The sequence below is a fragment of the Anopheles stephensi genome, chromosome 3 (genome assembly GCF_013141755.1).
Source record: "Anopheles stephensi strain Indian chromosome 3, UCI_ANSTEP_V1.0, whole genome shotgun sequence".
In the NCBI taxonomy this organism is placed as follows: Eukaryota; Metazoa; Arthropoda; class Insecta; order Diptera; family Culicidae; genus Anopheles; species Anopheles stephensi.
Window position 1 is genome coordinate 58,667,034 of NC_050203.1, and position 17,325 is coordinate 58,684,358.

General features: G+C 47.8%; 4 protein-coding genes across 6 annotated transcripts in view; 3 read left to right on the forward strand and 1 right to left on the reverse strand.

Moving 5' to 3' along the window:
* The window catches only part of LOC118509001 (maltase 2-like), a 60,697-nt gene extending 50,444 nt beyond the window's left edge, over positions 1–10,253 (forward strand). Inside the window, exons 2-7 of one of the 2 annotated variants that reach the window (XM_036049015.1) lie at positions 5,660–5,800; positions 5,905–6,485; positions 6,575–6,862; positions 7,054–7,949; positions 8,030–8,107; positions 9,847–10,253. In XM_036049015.1, coding sequence (XP_035904908.1) covers positions 5,946–6,485; positions 6,575–6,862; positions 7,054–7,949; positions 8,030–8,107; positions 9,847–10,018 — 1,974 coding nt within the window. In that variant the 5' untranslated portion in view covers positions 5,660–5,800; positions 5,905–5,945 and the 3' untranslated portion in view covers positions 10,019–10,253. Of the gene's footprint in view, positions 1–5,659; positions 6,486–6,574; positions 6,863–7,053; positions 7,950–8,029; positions 8,108–9,846 lie in introns of both variants that reach the window. The other variant, XM_036049014.1, reaches the window with a different exon arrangement.
* LOC118509000 (calcium/calmodulin-dependent 3',5'-cyclic nucleotide phosphodiesterase 1-like) overlaps positions 1–17,325 on the reverse strand; it is a 161,739-nt gene that overhangs the window by 69,390 nt on the left and 75,024 nt on the right. The window lies entirely within an intron of this gene.
* LOC118509002 (maltase 2-like) lies at positions 11,531–13,807 on the forward strand. Its single transcript, XM_036049016.1, has 4 exons — positions 11,531–12,124; positions 12,203–12,490; positions 12,554–12,949; positions 13,033–13,807. The coding sequence occupies exons 1-4, from the start codon at positions 11,585–11,587 to the stop codon at positions 13,717–13,719; spliced, it is 1,911 nt and encodes a 636-aa protein (XP_035904909.1). The 5' UTR covers positions 11,531–11,584; the 3' UTR covers positions 13,720–13,807.
* Positions 14,268–16,321, forward strand: LOC118509004 (maltase A1-like). The gene is made up of 2 exons (XM_036049018.1): positions 14,268–14,845; positions 14,927–16,321. Exons 1-2 carry the CDS (start codon positions 14,333–14,335, stop codon positions 16,223–16,225), a joined length of 1,812 nt encoding a protein of 603 aa, XP_035904911.1. The 5' UTR covers positions 14,268–14,332; the 3' UTR covers positions 16,226–16,321.

Here is a 17,325-nt window from a genome sequence, read left to right on the forward strand (position 1 = left end):
CCCCGTAGTCAGGGCTGACTACCCAACTACGTGGTATCTTTAAGTCTCGTAAGCCAGAAATGGCAGACATGACCTAAGAGGTCGTTAGGCCAAAGAAGAAGAAGAAGAAGATACCCCTGAGAGATTAAAAAGTTCCATTATATGGATGGAAAGCTTCTTAAAAACTATGGAAAGGAAATATGATGTACTATGCAGAATGTCGGCAATTCATTTGAATTGATGTTTTTGTCAAACTTCTTCTGGTATTCTGAGAAGTATGGTATTATAATTTCAAAAAAATCTTCGCACAGGGGTTCAAACTCGTAACCAAGTTTTCATTCCCGAACCCTATTTCCAGTGTCTGCCACTAGTCAAAACCCCACGAACTTCTTGAAATGAGAACAAAATGAACTTAACACAAACCGCCCGCAACTAATTCCGTGAAGTGTCACTGCATCAATACGGGGTCCATCCGATTCCAAACCCTCCCCCAACACAGGCAAGCAACTCATTTTTCTTTCACTTTTGCGGTAAATAAATGTCATTTTCCGCACACGCTGCTGCGCTTCATCCATCAAAAGCTTTGCCAGCGGTTGGGTTGCATCAAACAAGCTTTGTTTCAAGGCGCTGGCACGAAAGCTTCAACAACCTCAATGCACCTGCTTGTTGTTGGTGCAGGCGGCCAGAAACCCCATTCCCACTCCAACAAGCAGCAGCTGGCCCGACTGCGACTGCTTCGAGCAGAGGCGGTGAACGAAAATGCGTTATAAGCATGCTTAAGTGGTTGCATATTGCAGCGTGCAGCCTCGACCACTAGTAGTGCCCCAGTTCTCAAGGAACTGTCGGTTGGAAAAGTCGTTAGCTTTCTTGCAGCATGCAGCAAACTTTTCCAGCTCCAGGAGTGGTAGCATCGTGCTGGTTTTGAGTGGTGAACGAAAGACAGGGAGAAGAAAAAAAACCAACGACTTCGATGAAGCAAGACGAAATGGGTTTCTTTTTTAATTTAATGCCTTGGCGAGAGAGTGAATTCACTTAAAGAAGCTTTTCTAGTGCTGTTGTAGCGCTAGAGCTTCTTAGCATTTCTTCTGCTAGAATTGCATCCAATGGGTTTTATTCCTATGAACAAAGAAGTAGCTCTAGTATCGCTGCCATACCGGTAGTTGGTATTGATTTACTTTAGGGAAAGCAAAAAATAGCTTACAGATAGATAGACAATAGGGCTTTAGATATTTAAGCCCTTTAGGAATCTTTAAAACTGTAAGTAAACTGACTCAAACCTCAGTCTATATTCAAACTGGCATGGAGAAATTATTATTATCTATACGAACCGGTTCCGGTGACAGCACGGTAGCGTAGTAATCGTGACAAACATACACAAGCGAAGCTCAAAATTCGTTCCTTTTTGCTCCAAGTAATATAATCAAAATCCAATCAATGCCGAATGTAGCAAATGAAGAACAAGAACAAGACCAGACCAACAGCTGCAGGCGCTGGTAGCTTCTTGAATGGCATTTTCCTGCTCACTGCTTCGGGCGTTGAACGGTTCAACGAAAAATTAGAACAGAATTCTCATCACGTAGCTTGCCAAACCCTCGGTACGCCTGGCCACTCACGTTTGGCTTGAGACGAGATTACACCCGGTCTCGAATGATTGGATAGATTTGAGAACACACACACACCCACGAGAACTCATCAGTAAAGCTCACGTCCTTCCAGCATACACTCGTTGGCCAGATTTGTTGACACTCGGCCGAGCTTTAAAAAAAACCCTCCAAAGATTGGTGGCAATCGAGCTGGTAAGAAGAGTCTCGCCCAAAATCCCGCATCTGACAGGCTGGATGATGAATAACTGGTTCGGCTCGCGATTTTGATACAATGCCGGGGCGATTTAGAGTTGCACCACAATTTCGCTTAAAAAAAGCCGGATCGTATCTCGTATTACACCATCAAACCGGGGAAAACTGATGGCCGTAGCGATTGTTGCCATTATGGCGCGCCGGTCAATTAGCAGCGACGGTTACCACAAGGAGGACACTTTTCCGCTCATCGAGTTTTAGGCAATATTAAGGCTGTTAAGACGATACCGAGTGCACAGCAGCACGATGACAGAGTACAGAATCTGGACGATAATGGTCAAACATTGGTAATACGATAACTGTACCGAATGCCGTAGCCGGGGTCGGTCGGTGTCGGCGGCGAGGAAGCTCGATTCACTCGTTTTTCACGCAGCAAGCAGGCAAGCTTGCAAAAACAAAAAAGTTCAAGTTGGCTAACAACTTCTGCCCCACCGCCATCACGGTCAGTCGCTAGCCGTAAAATATACTAATAAATTCGTTTACGATATGATACTAATAACGAACGGTCTTCTCCTGCGGCGGTGCTTTTGATTGGCCACCACTGCCATCACACCACCTTCGCGCTCTGAAGTAGGTGAAGGTTTCTGGAGAGGACAGGTTGAAGCAGTGTTGTGTCGGTTGTGTCGAGAAAGTTTTGTCAGGGGATACACTGCTCGTTATGGTTTGGCAGAATGGGCTGATAGGTTGGTTAAATGTTTGCTTTTAGTACTTGTGAATTGCTTGCCTTTTGGGTGCATGTGGTAATGTTTTGATTGTTATGTGAACGCAGATTAGAGCCTAGGACTCTTGATGGGATAATCCTTGGAAATGATATTCTTGCAGCATTTTAAAGGTTTTATTTGACCTTAAGATTCAATCACATGTTTTAAGTTTAATTTTGGGAGAAGTTTGACTCAAACTTTTAAGTGAAGTCCACCAGACAGACTGGAGCGCCTTTTAATTGGTGTAAGCTACGCATAAAAATAGCATCACCTTGGTGAACGATAAATATAATAATCTCGTTTTATGCAGTAACTTTATGATTGTCTGCAAAGTGTTGCAGAATCGAAGGTCAGAGATAGCAACAAAACCAAACAAAAGATTCCATGTTACGATCGGACGATGGCGAAAACAAAAACTGCAACGTAAAAGTTTTTTAATTCCCTTCTTGCCAAATCCAGAAGATAAACGGAACCGTGCTTCCAGTCTTCACCGGTAGCTCGTCCATAAAACCGATTTCACGGCAGCAGTAAACCCCCATCCAGAGGGCATGGTTTTGCCTTTTGGGTTGTTTTGTGTTTTTGCTTTGTAAGCCACAAATTTTATGCCACAGTATTATCAGACAGTCTAGCGTTTGACTCCACCGTCCATGTTTTGCCCTCGGGAGTAAAAATCCTAAATAAGTCGTTTCAGCCAACGGCATAGGAATCAAACTTCAATTACACACACACACACAGACACGTATACTGCCCTGTTCTCTCGGCACGCTTTGAACTTTGGAACGCTCCTTCTTCGTCATGCGTGTAAAGGTGTTCGAGGTTCAGCCGGACAGAGGCGCACGATACTGTGGCGCCCATACCGCTGGCCAAGACTTTATCAGCAAAAAGACGGGACGATAATTTCTTTGGTGAAATATTCCATAAATTTGCATTATATTCGATGCTGCTTGCGGGTGCGATGGGTACGATACAAAAAAGCCGGCTACGAAGCTTCACGACCGTTCGCTTGACATACATGAATACGCTACTTGGCAGAGCACCGGAGCGTAGTAGTTGCTTTCTAGGCTCTTCTGGGAAATAAGGTATAGCCCCACGTCGCGCTCTTGAAATCCTCGGCAGAGAGCCTCAAAAGGTGCAAAGTTATGCTTCCGATGGGAACGCTTGGTTGTTGTGTCTGTGTGAGTCCGTGTGATGCAAACATCTTGGATTGATGAGTTTTCTAAACTAACGCTAGACGGATTATGCGTATAATGACCGGTACGGTGTTATTGCTAGTGAATGTAGAATTTATGCAGCGACTTTAACCAATAATCGTTGACTTGCTAGAACCGGATGCAAGTTTAGAAAGTTTTAGCTATCGACTGTCTGCCGTTTCGTTTTGCCAAGCAATGCTGAAGCACTTGTGAAACTAATTCTCAGCAGCAGTAGTCAATTTTGTAGGGGAAACAGCTCCCCAAAAATGTTCAGAGTATTCCGGCACCGCGAGGCCATTTGTGCGGAATGTGAGACGACATTCCTGCAAAACATGGCCCAAGCTCGGCAACTCGCACCCCGACATGGTTGGTTTGTTGGGTTGGACTTTCTTCCAGTCACTTCACAGTGCAAAAAGCAACGGATGCGTGACGGAAGTGAACTACCGGAATGTCAGTGGCGAAACGAAAATGAATCGTTTCGGATTGGGAGTTGAAGTGTGTGTGTGTTTGGGGTTTATGCTGCGAACGCGTCTTGAAGGAAGTATCTTTTTTCTGTGGAAGGAGACGCTGTCTGAGACGCTGAACACATGTCGCTTTGTAGTGTCCGTGGTGGATTCATGCATTATTCTTGACCATAAATCACCGAATTGTAGTTATCGGCATTGTACGCTTGACCGCTCCTACAGTCCCTTGACCGTTGCTACAGTCAAGAGGCATTTTACAAAATATTTGCTTCTCTTTCCGGAGTGTCGGTCTGCAGTAAGATGGTACCTTATGACCAACGTAAGCATGTCAATTCATACTTTCTACGGGCTTTATCGAATTCTTGCTGGTTTGGTAACGGGATTGACCGAGCGAAGTCTTCTGATTTAGGTTTTGTCAGAATATTCTATTGGTCAATTCTTATGACGAAGTCTTATCTATATAATCTAATATTTCTTGGAAGTCTTATTAATTAATGGCGCACTCATCGTCAAGAAAAAGATTTTCACAAACGCCTACAGCTACTCAATACGAGTGAATGTCCCATCGACTGGTCCGTCTCAGATATTGAAGACATTTTTTTGTACTAGGAAATATCCCTACTTTGTCGGAAATATGCTTCACGAATGCTTTGTACCATAGATCAAAGTTTCACAGCGACAAAATCATCAGATAAAATCGGCTCGATTTTTCACATCAATTTGGGAAGATGATTTAAAACTCGAAGAGGTCAACAGAGGTCAGAAGGTATCAGGTGGTGGAGGATCAAGCTAGGAGCGGAAGGAGCAACCGCTCGGGGCCTTCAAAGACCTTGATCCGCCACTGGAGGTGCCATATTAACCACGCAATAACTCAAGGATAAAAATCGTAGCACATTAAGTTAGTCCATTTTATTTATTTTTTTAAAGCATTCGCTGAAAGTAATTTAGTATTTTTTTATAAACTTCAAAAACCTTGTTTTAGCAATACGGCCAGGCCGTTCTTTATGAATAAAAAAAAACCTTGTTTTATTCTTCTTAAATATTAAGGTTAAGAAACGTTAAGCATACACATCAGTTTGATATTCCAACAACTTTATTGTACTCCAATCTTCGTTTGTTGGTACAATGCTTCAAAGAGATTTTTCAAATGAAATATTTCATGAAACTTTTCAACTGCATGATCACAAACCGAATTCCGTTGCACAGCGAATGAAGCTGCACTGCAACATCACTCGATGAGAATAAAAAAACCATACTATTGATAGCCCTTTCGTTGTTGTTTGTTTTGATTTGCGTTGTAAAGTGTTGGTGCTGCATTTGCTCCCCATCACTAGCCATCGTAAGTGTGTGCTCAACCATGCCTGCGACGATGCACCACCGATCATTGATCGGTTGCCACCAAAAACCAAACACAATCGAAAGCAAGCGTTTACATTATCTCGGTTCGGTTTTATTTTCTCTCCCGCTAGGTGACCGTACGGAGCGGTTTGCAGTGTGCCGTGCGAGTGCATCACGGTCGGGTGCAACGTGCATGTGGTAGCAATCACACGGAACGTGTGATTAAATTTATTCGTAGTCGCTTCTGGCTTCCGCTGCCGGTGAATCGCTTTGTGAGTGCAATTTCGACGCAAACCCCGCTAGAAAAGAAAAACTCACCACTGTGCGCGGATTGGTGGGTGATAGTTGATTCTCGATTTGCATAAATCATTGCCAGCTACGTGACATTTCAACAACGGGCCAACTCGTGCCGTGCCGATGGTGTACCAACGTCGGACCAGCAGCGGACTAGCGTGGCGGTGGCTTTACTTTGTTCTGCTGGTTGCAATAAGTCATGGCGGCGGTACGGAAGCGGCGGACGGCGATGAATGGTGGCAAAGGACCGTTTTCTATCAAATTTATCCACGTTCGTTTATGGACTCGAACGGTGATGGGGTAGGAGATTTGCGCGGGATTACGAGCCGCTTGGCGCATCTCAAGGATGCCGGTATCGGTGCGACCTGGCTATCGCCCATCTTTCTTTCGCCGATGGTAGATTTCGGGTACGACATCGCTGACTACACCGCCATCCAGCCGGAGTACGGAACGATGGAAGATTTCGAAGCACTGGTGGCGGAAGCGGACCGGCTCGGTATCAAGATTATTCTTGATTTTGTGCCCAACCACACGAGCGACCAGTGCGAATGGTTTCAGCGTTCGGTAGCGCGTGAAGCACCGTACACCGACTACTATGTGTGGCAGGATGGTCGCGCGGATCCGTCCGGCAGTAATGGGACCCGCTTGCCACCAAATAACTGGGTAAGTTGACCGTACGGAGTGTGGTGTAAATGGAGTGCAAAAAGTTAACATAAATGTTCACAATTTTTTCATTCCCCCAAAACCACCAGCAATCGGTTTTCTACGGTTCGGCCTGGACGTTTCATCCGGTGCGTGGTCAATACTATTTGCATCAGTTTACCGCCCAGCAGCCGGATCTAAACTTTCGCAACCCGGCCGTGGCGGAGGAGATGCGGGAGGTGTTGCGGTTCTGGCTGCGCAAGGGAGTCGCTGGCTTTCGCATCGATGCGGTAAATCATCTGTTCGAGGTGGAAGGCTTTCCGGACGAGCCGGAAACGGGCACCGACCGGGATCCGCTCTCGTACGGCTTTACGCACCACATCTACACGAAGGACTTGGTAAGGCTCGAGGACGCACCCTGATAAGGAAGTAACGTTCCAATTTCTAGTCACGAACTTCGGAGCGCTTAATTTACTGTGGTCCATTTGGCAAACCTTTCTCCCGCAAATCTGATGTAGATGTAACGTCCCCAATTATACATTCGTAATGGGAGTCGCTTAGCGAGTTAATAATTTTATTCCATTTGCAGCTAGAAGATTACGCTATGGTGTACGAGTGGCGAGAGCTGCTGGACGACTGGACACGGGTGCACGGTGGGGACAGCAGTATTATTATGACAGAAGCGTATGCAAACATTACCTTCACGATGAAGTACTACCGTTCTGGTGAGGAACTTGCCCACGCCCGGGAAGGATCCCACATGCCCTTTAACTTTCTGCTCATCACCGACCTGAACCGTGACTCGAGCGCTCAAGATTTTGTGTTCACGATCAATAAATGGCTTACGTATATGCCACGGGTCGGTGCCACAGCTAACTGGGTGCTGGGCAATCACGATCAGCCCCGGGTCGGCACTAGGTATGGGACGGAGCGGATTGATGCGATCCATACGCTGCTGCTAACCCTTCCGGGCATTGCGGTCACGTACTATGGGGAGGAAATCGGAATGGAGGATAATCCGGATGCGATCGGTAGCAGCGGCGGGGGTGATTCTGTCACCGGTGGAGGTGATGCGTTTATTGTGTTTTCGCGCGATCCGGAAAGAACTCCATTCCAGTGGGACGACACGGCGAACGCAGACTTCACCACCGGTCCAACCACCTGGCTGCCGGTTCATCCGAACTATCGGCAGCTGAATCTGGCGGCGGAGAAAGCTGCCGACCGTAGCCATTACAAAACCTACCAAGCGTTGGTACGCTTGCGAGCACACGAAACGTTCCGGAAGGGTTCGGTTCAGCTCGTTCCGTACTCGAACAGCGTCATCGTGTACGTGCGTGAGCTGCAGGATAGTGACACGTTTGTGGTGGTGATCAACCTGGCAGGCGGTGGTACCGATCGAACGGTCGATTTGCGCTCAGTTTTTCCAAGACTTTCGTCCGAGCTTACGGTCGCGTCGAGTGGGTCCGTGTCTCGCTATCGGCCCGGGTAAGCTGGAGAGTTTAATATTTTAACAAACCAGAATGTGTGAGTTACTTTCGATTTTTTTCCTTTTCTTTACCACCCAGAGATATTGTGCAGTCGGACAGAGTGGTCGTAGGTGGATACGAGGGCCTGGTACTACGTGGCGTGCCGATGACGTCGAGGTAAATTATTCATCAGCAAGAGCAAACTTTTGTGTACGCCTGAGGGAGCGAATACAAGCAAAAATACAATTATCGAGCGCGCTTTTATTTCGTGTCTGTGTAGATCGTGTACACGGGTGTAGAACATGCAGCACCTTAAACGGGGTTTCAGTGTAGAAGTTACTGTGATTAGATTAAAAAATCACATGCTAATTAAATTTCCACGCAATGGTCGGGTCGGACTGCGTTTGTGGCGGTGTTCTACAGGTTACAAGCAAAAGTTTTAAAACATTAACATACGCCCGGAGGCAGATATGTTTGTGGCGGAAACAGTTTTGCTAAACAACAACGCAGTCGAATTAGAAAAGTTTTGGCTTTTATTTAAACTGCGTTTCGCTTTTTGTTTTGGTCTTTTGGCTCGGAAAAACGTCGAGTTTTGTGTTAAAATTATGAGCACACTGAAGTAATGTTGACCATTGGCAGGTGTGTGCTGAGCTTGGGACTGGTGTGGGACTTTGATTACGAAGCGTGCAGCCCAATGCGTTCCTGAGCGGTCCTGGTTCCATTAGCAAATTAAAAGTTTACTGCATTGTGGAGAGCTTTGTATGGTGGAAATTGTTGTATCGCATGCTGTTGTATTGAGGATTTAAATTCTTGATATCACAAAAATGTTCACACGCAAATCATCTTAAATTGAGAAGTTCCTTACTCTGAACTGACCAGTGCAGAGCTTTGGGAAATTAATCCCACGTGACCGATCCAGCCGTTCGGGGTCCTCAATCACTAATCGAATCCGGTGGCGGTCATTAATCTCGTTCGCAAGAAAATTAATGATGAAATTAATTGGACCGCTTCATACTACAGCTGTTGCTGTAGAAGTGCCATGTTTTGGCACATTCGTTTTTTTTTTTGCAGGAACAGGGCATCCAAGACGAGACGGGCAAGCCTACAGCACCCACTTTTACAGAACACCGTGTGTTTGGCGGTGGAAAAATATGAAGCTTGACAGTTTCATTACCCACTTTCCGCTTGATACGCCTGATGCGATCTTCTTACGTGTGGGTAGGTCTCCCTTTCCATCCACACCCTTAATCCAACTTTCGAAGGGCTCGGTCTCTTGCAGAAATGAGATGAACAAAACACTCGCTTCACTCTGTTGTTCTTTTCACAGTGACAGAGCACAAAATGGCTGTGCGTCACCGTGTTTGTTCTGGCAGTACCATTCCGAATTTGCCTACCGGTGCAAGAAGACACCGGGAGGGGCACCGTCTCCGTGGGATCTCATTCACCCTCGGGTCATCCACCTGAGCTTTAAAGGTGGTGGAGGCACGGGCACGGAGATCGGGAACAGCAAAGGGTGTGCTTTAATTAAAAAATGAAGCTCAACTTTCCAGTTTTTTGTTTTCTTTTGCAAATGGCGACCGGGGGTTTCGCGTAGTTGCGTGCCAAGAAGGACACTTGCTCAACCTCGGTGCCCTCATCAGCTATCATTTCATGGGATATTCTTTATGTACCCGATGGCCATTTCGCAACTTGCTTAGCGGGTTGGCGACGACTAAGAAGAAATGCTATCCTTCCTCCTTTTTGTTCTGTTTCCTTCCGCTATTCATGACCGTTTCCTGACCTCTCCGGGACTACAAATTCCTCTCGGTTTCACATTTCCACGGTTTGTGTGTGTGTGTGCGTGTGTGTATGGCTTAAATTTTTCTTTCATTCATTCTCATGCGTCCTTCTCTTTCTGTATCCATGTTTTATCACAGACCACAGGATCGCGATACGCTGGCGGGTACAAATTTAGCTGTCCTTTGGCGCACAGTGAAGGACGCTGCAGTAATTGCGTCCATCATAATTGCGCTCGGTTCCAGCTTGTACGGGCTTCAGCCATGGCATGGCATCGGCAAGTGGACTGCCCGCGGTAGTTTAAAAAAATAATGACAACGCGCCGGGCGGAACCTCGTCGGCTCGTAAGCACATTAAGGACACGGGAGGCGAGCATTTGTGTTGCGTTTGAAAGTGGCGCACACACTCACACACAGAGAGAGCCCTAAGGAGAAGCGGCGCAAGTGCAAAGAAAAAAAGAAAAAAAAAACAAATGGATGGAAATGTTTATGTTGTGCAGGAAGGAAAGCAGTAAAAGAGAAAAACACGAGTCCTGCAATTCAAATAATCATTATTGTTCATTTCTTTCCGCAATTGGTAGCTGGCCGGCTGTTTGGAGGAGTGTGTATTTGCATGTTTGTTAGCGTTGAGTGTGTGTGTGCAGCGGGTGCGTTTTGGTTAATTTTACCATTATTTATTCTAATTTTACTTCAACCGCCCCGGCTGCGGTGTTGAGTAATGGCAAATAGATTACTCCTTAGGGAGGACTGCTTTACAGCTAGTAATATTTCACCCGCGAACTACGAAACTCTAGCACTGCTCTGTCCGTATCCGTTTGATGAGTCTGTTTTTTCTTCTTCTCCTGGGCAGCACCGGTAACACCTGAGTGTCTCGATGAATAGAAATCAAAAATCTCCCATTAATCAAGCCTATGTCACACTCGAGAGTGGTCGAGATTGTGCCTCGTAAAGTGAGTCTAAAACGGGACGCAGATAAATTGGTGGTGCGAGATGAACTGATTGCCCAACCGGTGCACCATTTCGCGAAAATTCGATCTGGTTCGAAGGCATCTGGTTCGAAGATTGTGCGCTGGCGATTGCGAAATACTACACCGCCAGGACCAACGGCCAGAAGAGTGTGCCAGCAATAATCGCACATAGATAAGAGGCCATGTGCAGTGTATATCGCTATCGTTTTGATTGATTGAAGGACCCCCACTCGGTGAAGAGGCGTAAAGATTGGCGCAAGACTGGTCAATGAAAGGAGGTGTAAATAATTGACAATTAAATTGTAAAAAACACGCCTGCTGAATGCAATCGGATGTGTAGGCCGGTTCCGTTCGCGGTAATCGGCCGTGGAACGTGACAGGAAATAATCAGGCACCGAGAGCGTGAATCAATGAGGGGGAGCGGAGTGTGATAAGATAGGGAATCAGTTAAATCCGCTATCAAGGAATTAGTGAAGAATGGAAATAACGTTAAGACATCGATAGGGCATTCTGCTCTGTAACAGGAGTGAGAGTGATGATTCAATCACTTGCAATTTTGTTAACGAATTAGAATTTTTAAGCTAATTATGCGTTTGATGCCTCACAGTTGCCGATACACGCCGTAAGAAACATCCAAATTAGTCTGATAACCCAACCCGACGGGCAACGTTAATCACGCATCACTGTAACTAACACGTGCCGCATTTCAACGCACCATCCGAAAGCGAAACATTATTGGACATGTACCTGTCAAGAGGATATCCGATATTGCGATAAGCTTTTGGCACGTTTAAGCATTTGACATTCGATGCTAAACCGCCCCTTCGGGGATACGGGATATAAATAGCGTGTCCTATCCTCTGGAGGTCTCTGGAATTTCACTGTCAGAAGTAAAATTTCGCCGTCCCGTGATGGGACTGTTTCGACTAGTTGTGATTGGTATCGTGCTGGAGGGCGTTTGTCTGACAAGCGGAGAATCTACCGACGAGCTTTTCCCCCGGCAGGACCAGCTGCCAACCGTCGGTAGCTGGTGGGAGTCGGCCGTCCTGTACCAGTTGCTGCCGCGCTCCTTCCGAGACAGCGACGGCGATGGGAACGGTGATCTGCGTGGCGTGCTCGAACGGTTCGATCACTTGATCGAGCTGGGCGTCACGGGCATTTGTTTGGGCCCGGTGTTTCGTTCACCGATGCGTGACGGTGGGTACGACGTATCAGACTTTCGTGACATTGATCCCCTGTACGGATCGATGACAGAGTTTGAGGAGCTGCTGCAACGGGCCAAGGCGGCCGGCCTGAAGGTGGTGCTGGATTTTGTGCCCAACCATACGAGCGAACAGCACGACTGGTTCCAGCAGAGTGTGCGGAGAAATGAAGAGTACCAGGACTATTACATCCTGCGCGAGGGTAAGGACGGACTGGAGAACAAGGACAGCCCACCGCCAAACAACTGGGTGCGTAAAGTCGGGGGATTTGTAGCGTTGGGGAAGGCACGCATCATTGTACATCGTTATGCGTTCTTTATGTGACAGCAATCGTTGTACCGTGGGTCAGCCTGGAGCAGGAATGTGCGCGGGACCGAGTTCTATCTGCATCAGTTCGGCGTGACCGAACCGGATCTGAACTATCGGAACGCGAAGGTACGGCAGGCGATGGAGGCCGTGATGCGGTTTTGGCTGGATCGGGGCGTCGATGGGTTGCGGCTCATGCAGGTCAATCATCTGTACGAGGATGCACAGTTTCGCGACGAGCTTTTCGTTGACCCGACCGAAACTACCCTTAGCTACGAAAACTTGGATCACGTTCACACACGCGACTTGGTAAGCAATATCGCATCAACTTTCTCCTGACCGTTTCCCTTAACCGTTCGCTGTGTGTTTCAGGCCGAAAACTACGTTCTTGCCTCCGATTGGCGTACCCTGTTTGATGAGTATGCATCAGCGGAAGCCGGTCGCACCACCTACCAAAAGCTCATGATAACGTCCGCCTATACCGGCAGCCTGGAAAGCACAATGAAATGGTTCGGCACAGCGAATCGGGTCGGTGCACACATCGCACAAAACTTTGGCCTGCTGCGGGAAATCTCGAACGAATTGCGGGCGGAAGACTTGCAGCGGGTAATCGATGGCTGGCTGAATGCCCTACCGCCCAATGGTGTCGGTAACTGGGTGCTGGGTAATCAAGACTATCGTCGCGTTGCGTCGCGCTTTGGCCGCGAGCTTGCTGCCGGACTGGCGATGCTTTGCTTCACCCTGCCAGGGACGGTGTTCGTGTACTACGTGAGTTGTAGCGGAAAGTCTTTAAGATGTTCCCAAAAGGGAATCAGTTCCTAATGAAATGAAGTTATTTTTGCTTCTTTTAGGGCGAAGAAATCGGCATGGAAGATAACGACGAGATTTCGTGGAAAGAAACGCAAGATCCGCTTGGCTGCAGCACGAACGGATCGGTATTTCGACAATATTCGCGCGACCCGGCCCGTACACCGTACCAGTGGGATGACAGCAACGAATGGGCAGGATTTTCGCCCACGACCGCCTCAGCGAAACCGGACCCGTGGCTTCCGGTGAACGCAAACTACGCGCTGCTCAATTTGGCCGCGGAAAAAGCAGCCAACCGGTCGATGTATCATCTGTACCGGGAGCTGATAAGATGGCACCGACAATCTGTCACGCTGCGTTACGGCTCCTACCAATCGTTCGTGTTGCCGAACAATGTGTTTGCGGTGTTGCGCTCGTTGCTTGGGGAGCAGGAGTACGCCACGGTGCTGAACGTAAACGCGCACGCTGTAACGTTCAATCTTAGCCGGGTGCATCGATACGCGACACGGGCACGGGTCGCGTTCACGTCTCCCGAAGGAACGTACGTGGTGGATGAGTTTATGAAGGATGTTGCTAACATTGCACTAGCCGCACATGAAACGGTTGTGCTGGAGCTTTCGTCGGGTTCGACGTGGTCCGGAGTGCGGAACGGTTTGATGCTGGCAGCACTGGGTTGTTTAGTGGTTATTAATTGGTTCGGGAGTCAGTACCGAACGCCGTATTGTGGTTGAGATTAACTAGAGGCTGGGTAAAGCCCACACAAATCCAGAACAGAAACAAAGAAACATCTATATTTTCCCAACGTCTGAGTCAGCGTTTCGATCACCGGTGAAAAAGAGAACCGGATTTTGATAAGCTGTATTTATTGGCCGTTTCCGAAATCGTTTGATTGTAGATAGCGAGAGTCTAGGGCAAATGTTTATTGTACGTAGTACCGGAATCGAAAGGAAACAAAGTGGATGGGTAAAAAAGTTCTTCTATACCCGGAGAGGTGCATTCGATCGAAGTATGAACGTTCATCGATTTTGATAACTTTCCCATGGCCGTCCATCAGTTGGTGGCACGGAAGCTACGAACTATTGGAAGGGTGCCTTGTAGGGTTTCCTCTCTGTGGATGTATCCACATTCGAGGGAATCATTTGATAAAACCCGTATCATATCATATCAGCCGAGTCTTCCACCATTGGCCACAGTTATCAGCCTATCACAAGGGATGATAACGCAGCGTCCCATTTGATACCGCAGAGTAGAGGAGTTGTAGCCTATAAAAAGTCTGCCCGCCATCGACCGGCACGATTGCGTTTGTAACAACGCGGCAGTGTAGACGGTAATAGTTCGTAAAGGATGCGGATCGCAGTGAGTGCTCTAGTGCTGGTGGCCGTCGGTCTGTTGGCCACGGCCAGCGGTAAATCGCCGGTCGTTATAACCGGCAAACAGGAAGCCGGCATGGATTGGTGGGAATCGGGCGTGTTTTACCAGATCTATCCCCGATCGTTTAAAGACAGCAACGGTGATGGGGTTGGTGATCTGGCCGGCATTACGGAAAAGCTCGACCATCTGGCTGACCTGGGTGTGACCGGTGTGTGGCTGAGCCCGGTGTTCAAATCGCCGATGGCAGACTTTGGTTACGATATTGCCGACTTCCGTGATGTGGATCCGATTTTCGGTACGATGGCCGATCTTGATAGGATGGTGCAGAAGGCCAAGCAGCTCGGCATCAAGGTGATCCTTGACTTTGTACCGAACCATACGAGCGACGAGCACGAGTGGTTCATAAAGTCCGTAAACAATGAAGGAAACTACCGCGATTACTACGTGTGGCGCAATGGTGTTGGCACCGGAACTCCAAACAATTGGGTAAGACGGCGCAGATGGGGTGGACGAAAGGCGCTGAAAGTGCTTATTGTGGCTCTTGTCTCGTTTTTCCTTTGTCGACAGCAATCCGTGTTCCATACGCCCGCCTGGACACTGCTCCCGGGTCAATCGCAGTACTATCTGCACCAGTTTGACAAGAAGCAGCCAGATCTGAACTACCGCAACCCTTTGGTAAAGCAGGAGATGGCTGATATGGTGAGCTTCTGGTTGGACAAGGGCATCGATGGGTTCCGTATCGATGCAATTAACCACGTGTACGAGGATCCGCAGTTCCGCGACGAGCGTCTGATCGATCCGAACGGAGAGCTAATTTGGGAAAACATGGATCACGAGTACACACAGAACTTGCCGGAATGTTACGATCTGATCTACGACTGGCGCGATCTGTTCGATTCGTACAAGGCAAGGGACAACGTGACCCGGCTCATGATGACGGAAGCGTATGCCAACTTGGAACAGACGATGCTATGGTACGGAAACGGTAACCGCAAGGGTTCCCACATTCCGTTCAACTTCGCCATGATCAACCGTCTGTCGAAGGACTCGCGTGCGAACGACTTTAAGGAGATTATCGACGAGTGGCTGAACGCTATGCCGGCCGGTGCACAGGCGAACTGGGTGCTGGGCAATCACGATCGTCCCCGAATTGCGTCGCGCTATGGCCCTGACCGTGCGTCCAGCTTGGCCGTGCTCGAAATGACCCTGCCCGGCATTGCCGTCGTGTACTACGGGGAGGAGATCGGTATGGAGGACAACCGTGCGATTACGTTCGAGGAAACGCAGGATCCGCAGGCCGCCAACACGAACCCGGACGTGTACCAGCAGTTCACGCGCGACCCAGTCCGCACACCGTTCCAGTGGGATGCTACGGCGTACGCCGGATTCACGGCCGCCACCGCTCAGAAGACTTGGCTACCGGTGCATCCGAACTATCGGGAGGTTAATCTCGCCGCGCAGAAGGCAGCCAGCGAGAGTATGTTCAAGCTGTACCAGAAGCTGATCAGGCTGAGGAAGGAGCACGCGTTCATGCACGGCAAGTTCGAGTCGAAGGTGCTGCTGAACAACGTGTTCGGGTACACGCGCACGATGGATGGAGAGCAGTCGTACGCCGTGGTGGTTAACTTGAACGATAACGATGTGAACGTGAATCTGCAGGAGCTGCACGAAGACATTGATTCGGCAAAGGTGACACTAACGTCCCTGGACGCCCGCATGAAGGAGGGCGACGAGGTGACGGAGGTGTTCCACATCGTTCTCGGCCGTTACGATGCGGTTGTGTTCGAGATCGCATCGTCCGCCGCCACGATCGGTGCATCAATGCTCATGATGCTTATGGCAACGATCCTGCGAACGCTGTTTTAAGTTTCGTCTCGTAGCTTGAGTCCAGTTGTAGTGTAATTTTAATTTATTAGAGTAAAAAACAGTTGAGTCACAACATTGAGCGTGTGTCGATGAAAATGTGCGTTTTACGGTTTTGATCTTGTTGTCTTTTGATACGAAGCGGGGTTCGTTAATGAAGATATTGCCGGCTGATTCGTTATCATCCGAAACCTGCTTAAAGTCACGCACCACCGAGTAGGGAAAGAAGGGAGGAGCGCGGTAACGATAGGCAAAAGAGATATGCTGGATGAAAATAGATTGAACAGCAGCAATGCCCGGACGGGGGGTACAACCACAACAACCAAAAAGCTCTCATATTTTACAACAATCTCTTATTGGACAGCTTGACAAGCGATCAATCGGGCAAACGTCGTTATGACATTATGGATTGGGGCTGTGGTGAGATAAGATTAATGCTACAACCGATAGTAGCCGGGCAATTTGGATTTGGTAAAAGATGGTTCACTCAGCCCTAATGGGGTGTGTGTGCTTCCCATTTGGACGAGATTCATCGCTAGCAGAAGAGCCAGACGGCCAAACATAATGGAACGGTTTATCGGGGCACCTGTTTGTTTGACCTTCGTTTTGTATGGGTATGGCATCGGTTGAGAGTATTATTTAATAATAAAGAAAGGAAATCTGAATTCGAGAATGAAATGCAGTGTACTTACGAGATAGAGTGTTTCAAGGGTATTGAAGGGGTAATGTTTAATGCCAGATGCTTGATGGTGGTCTTGTCAAGAAGCTTACCTGCAAGAAACAAAACAAGGTGGAAAGGTTTTATTATTAGCAGATGGTCGAGTATTTCTATATCTAAACAATCTTTGTTGAAGCAAAGGAAATTAATAATAATAATAATAATAGAATAAGATCCTTCGATAGAGGAATGTCCAGAACAATCTCTAAGACACAGCTTAGGCTATTGAGAAGTCTCTTCGATGAACGACAGGCTTGTGGCCCGAAAAATAAATCCCTCTCACCTTCGTAACGCAATTTATGGACATTCCCTCACATCAGTCGTCTGAGTCTAATATCTATGATATAAGACTTAATTAAAGGATCTTTTTTTCGAGAAGATTTTT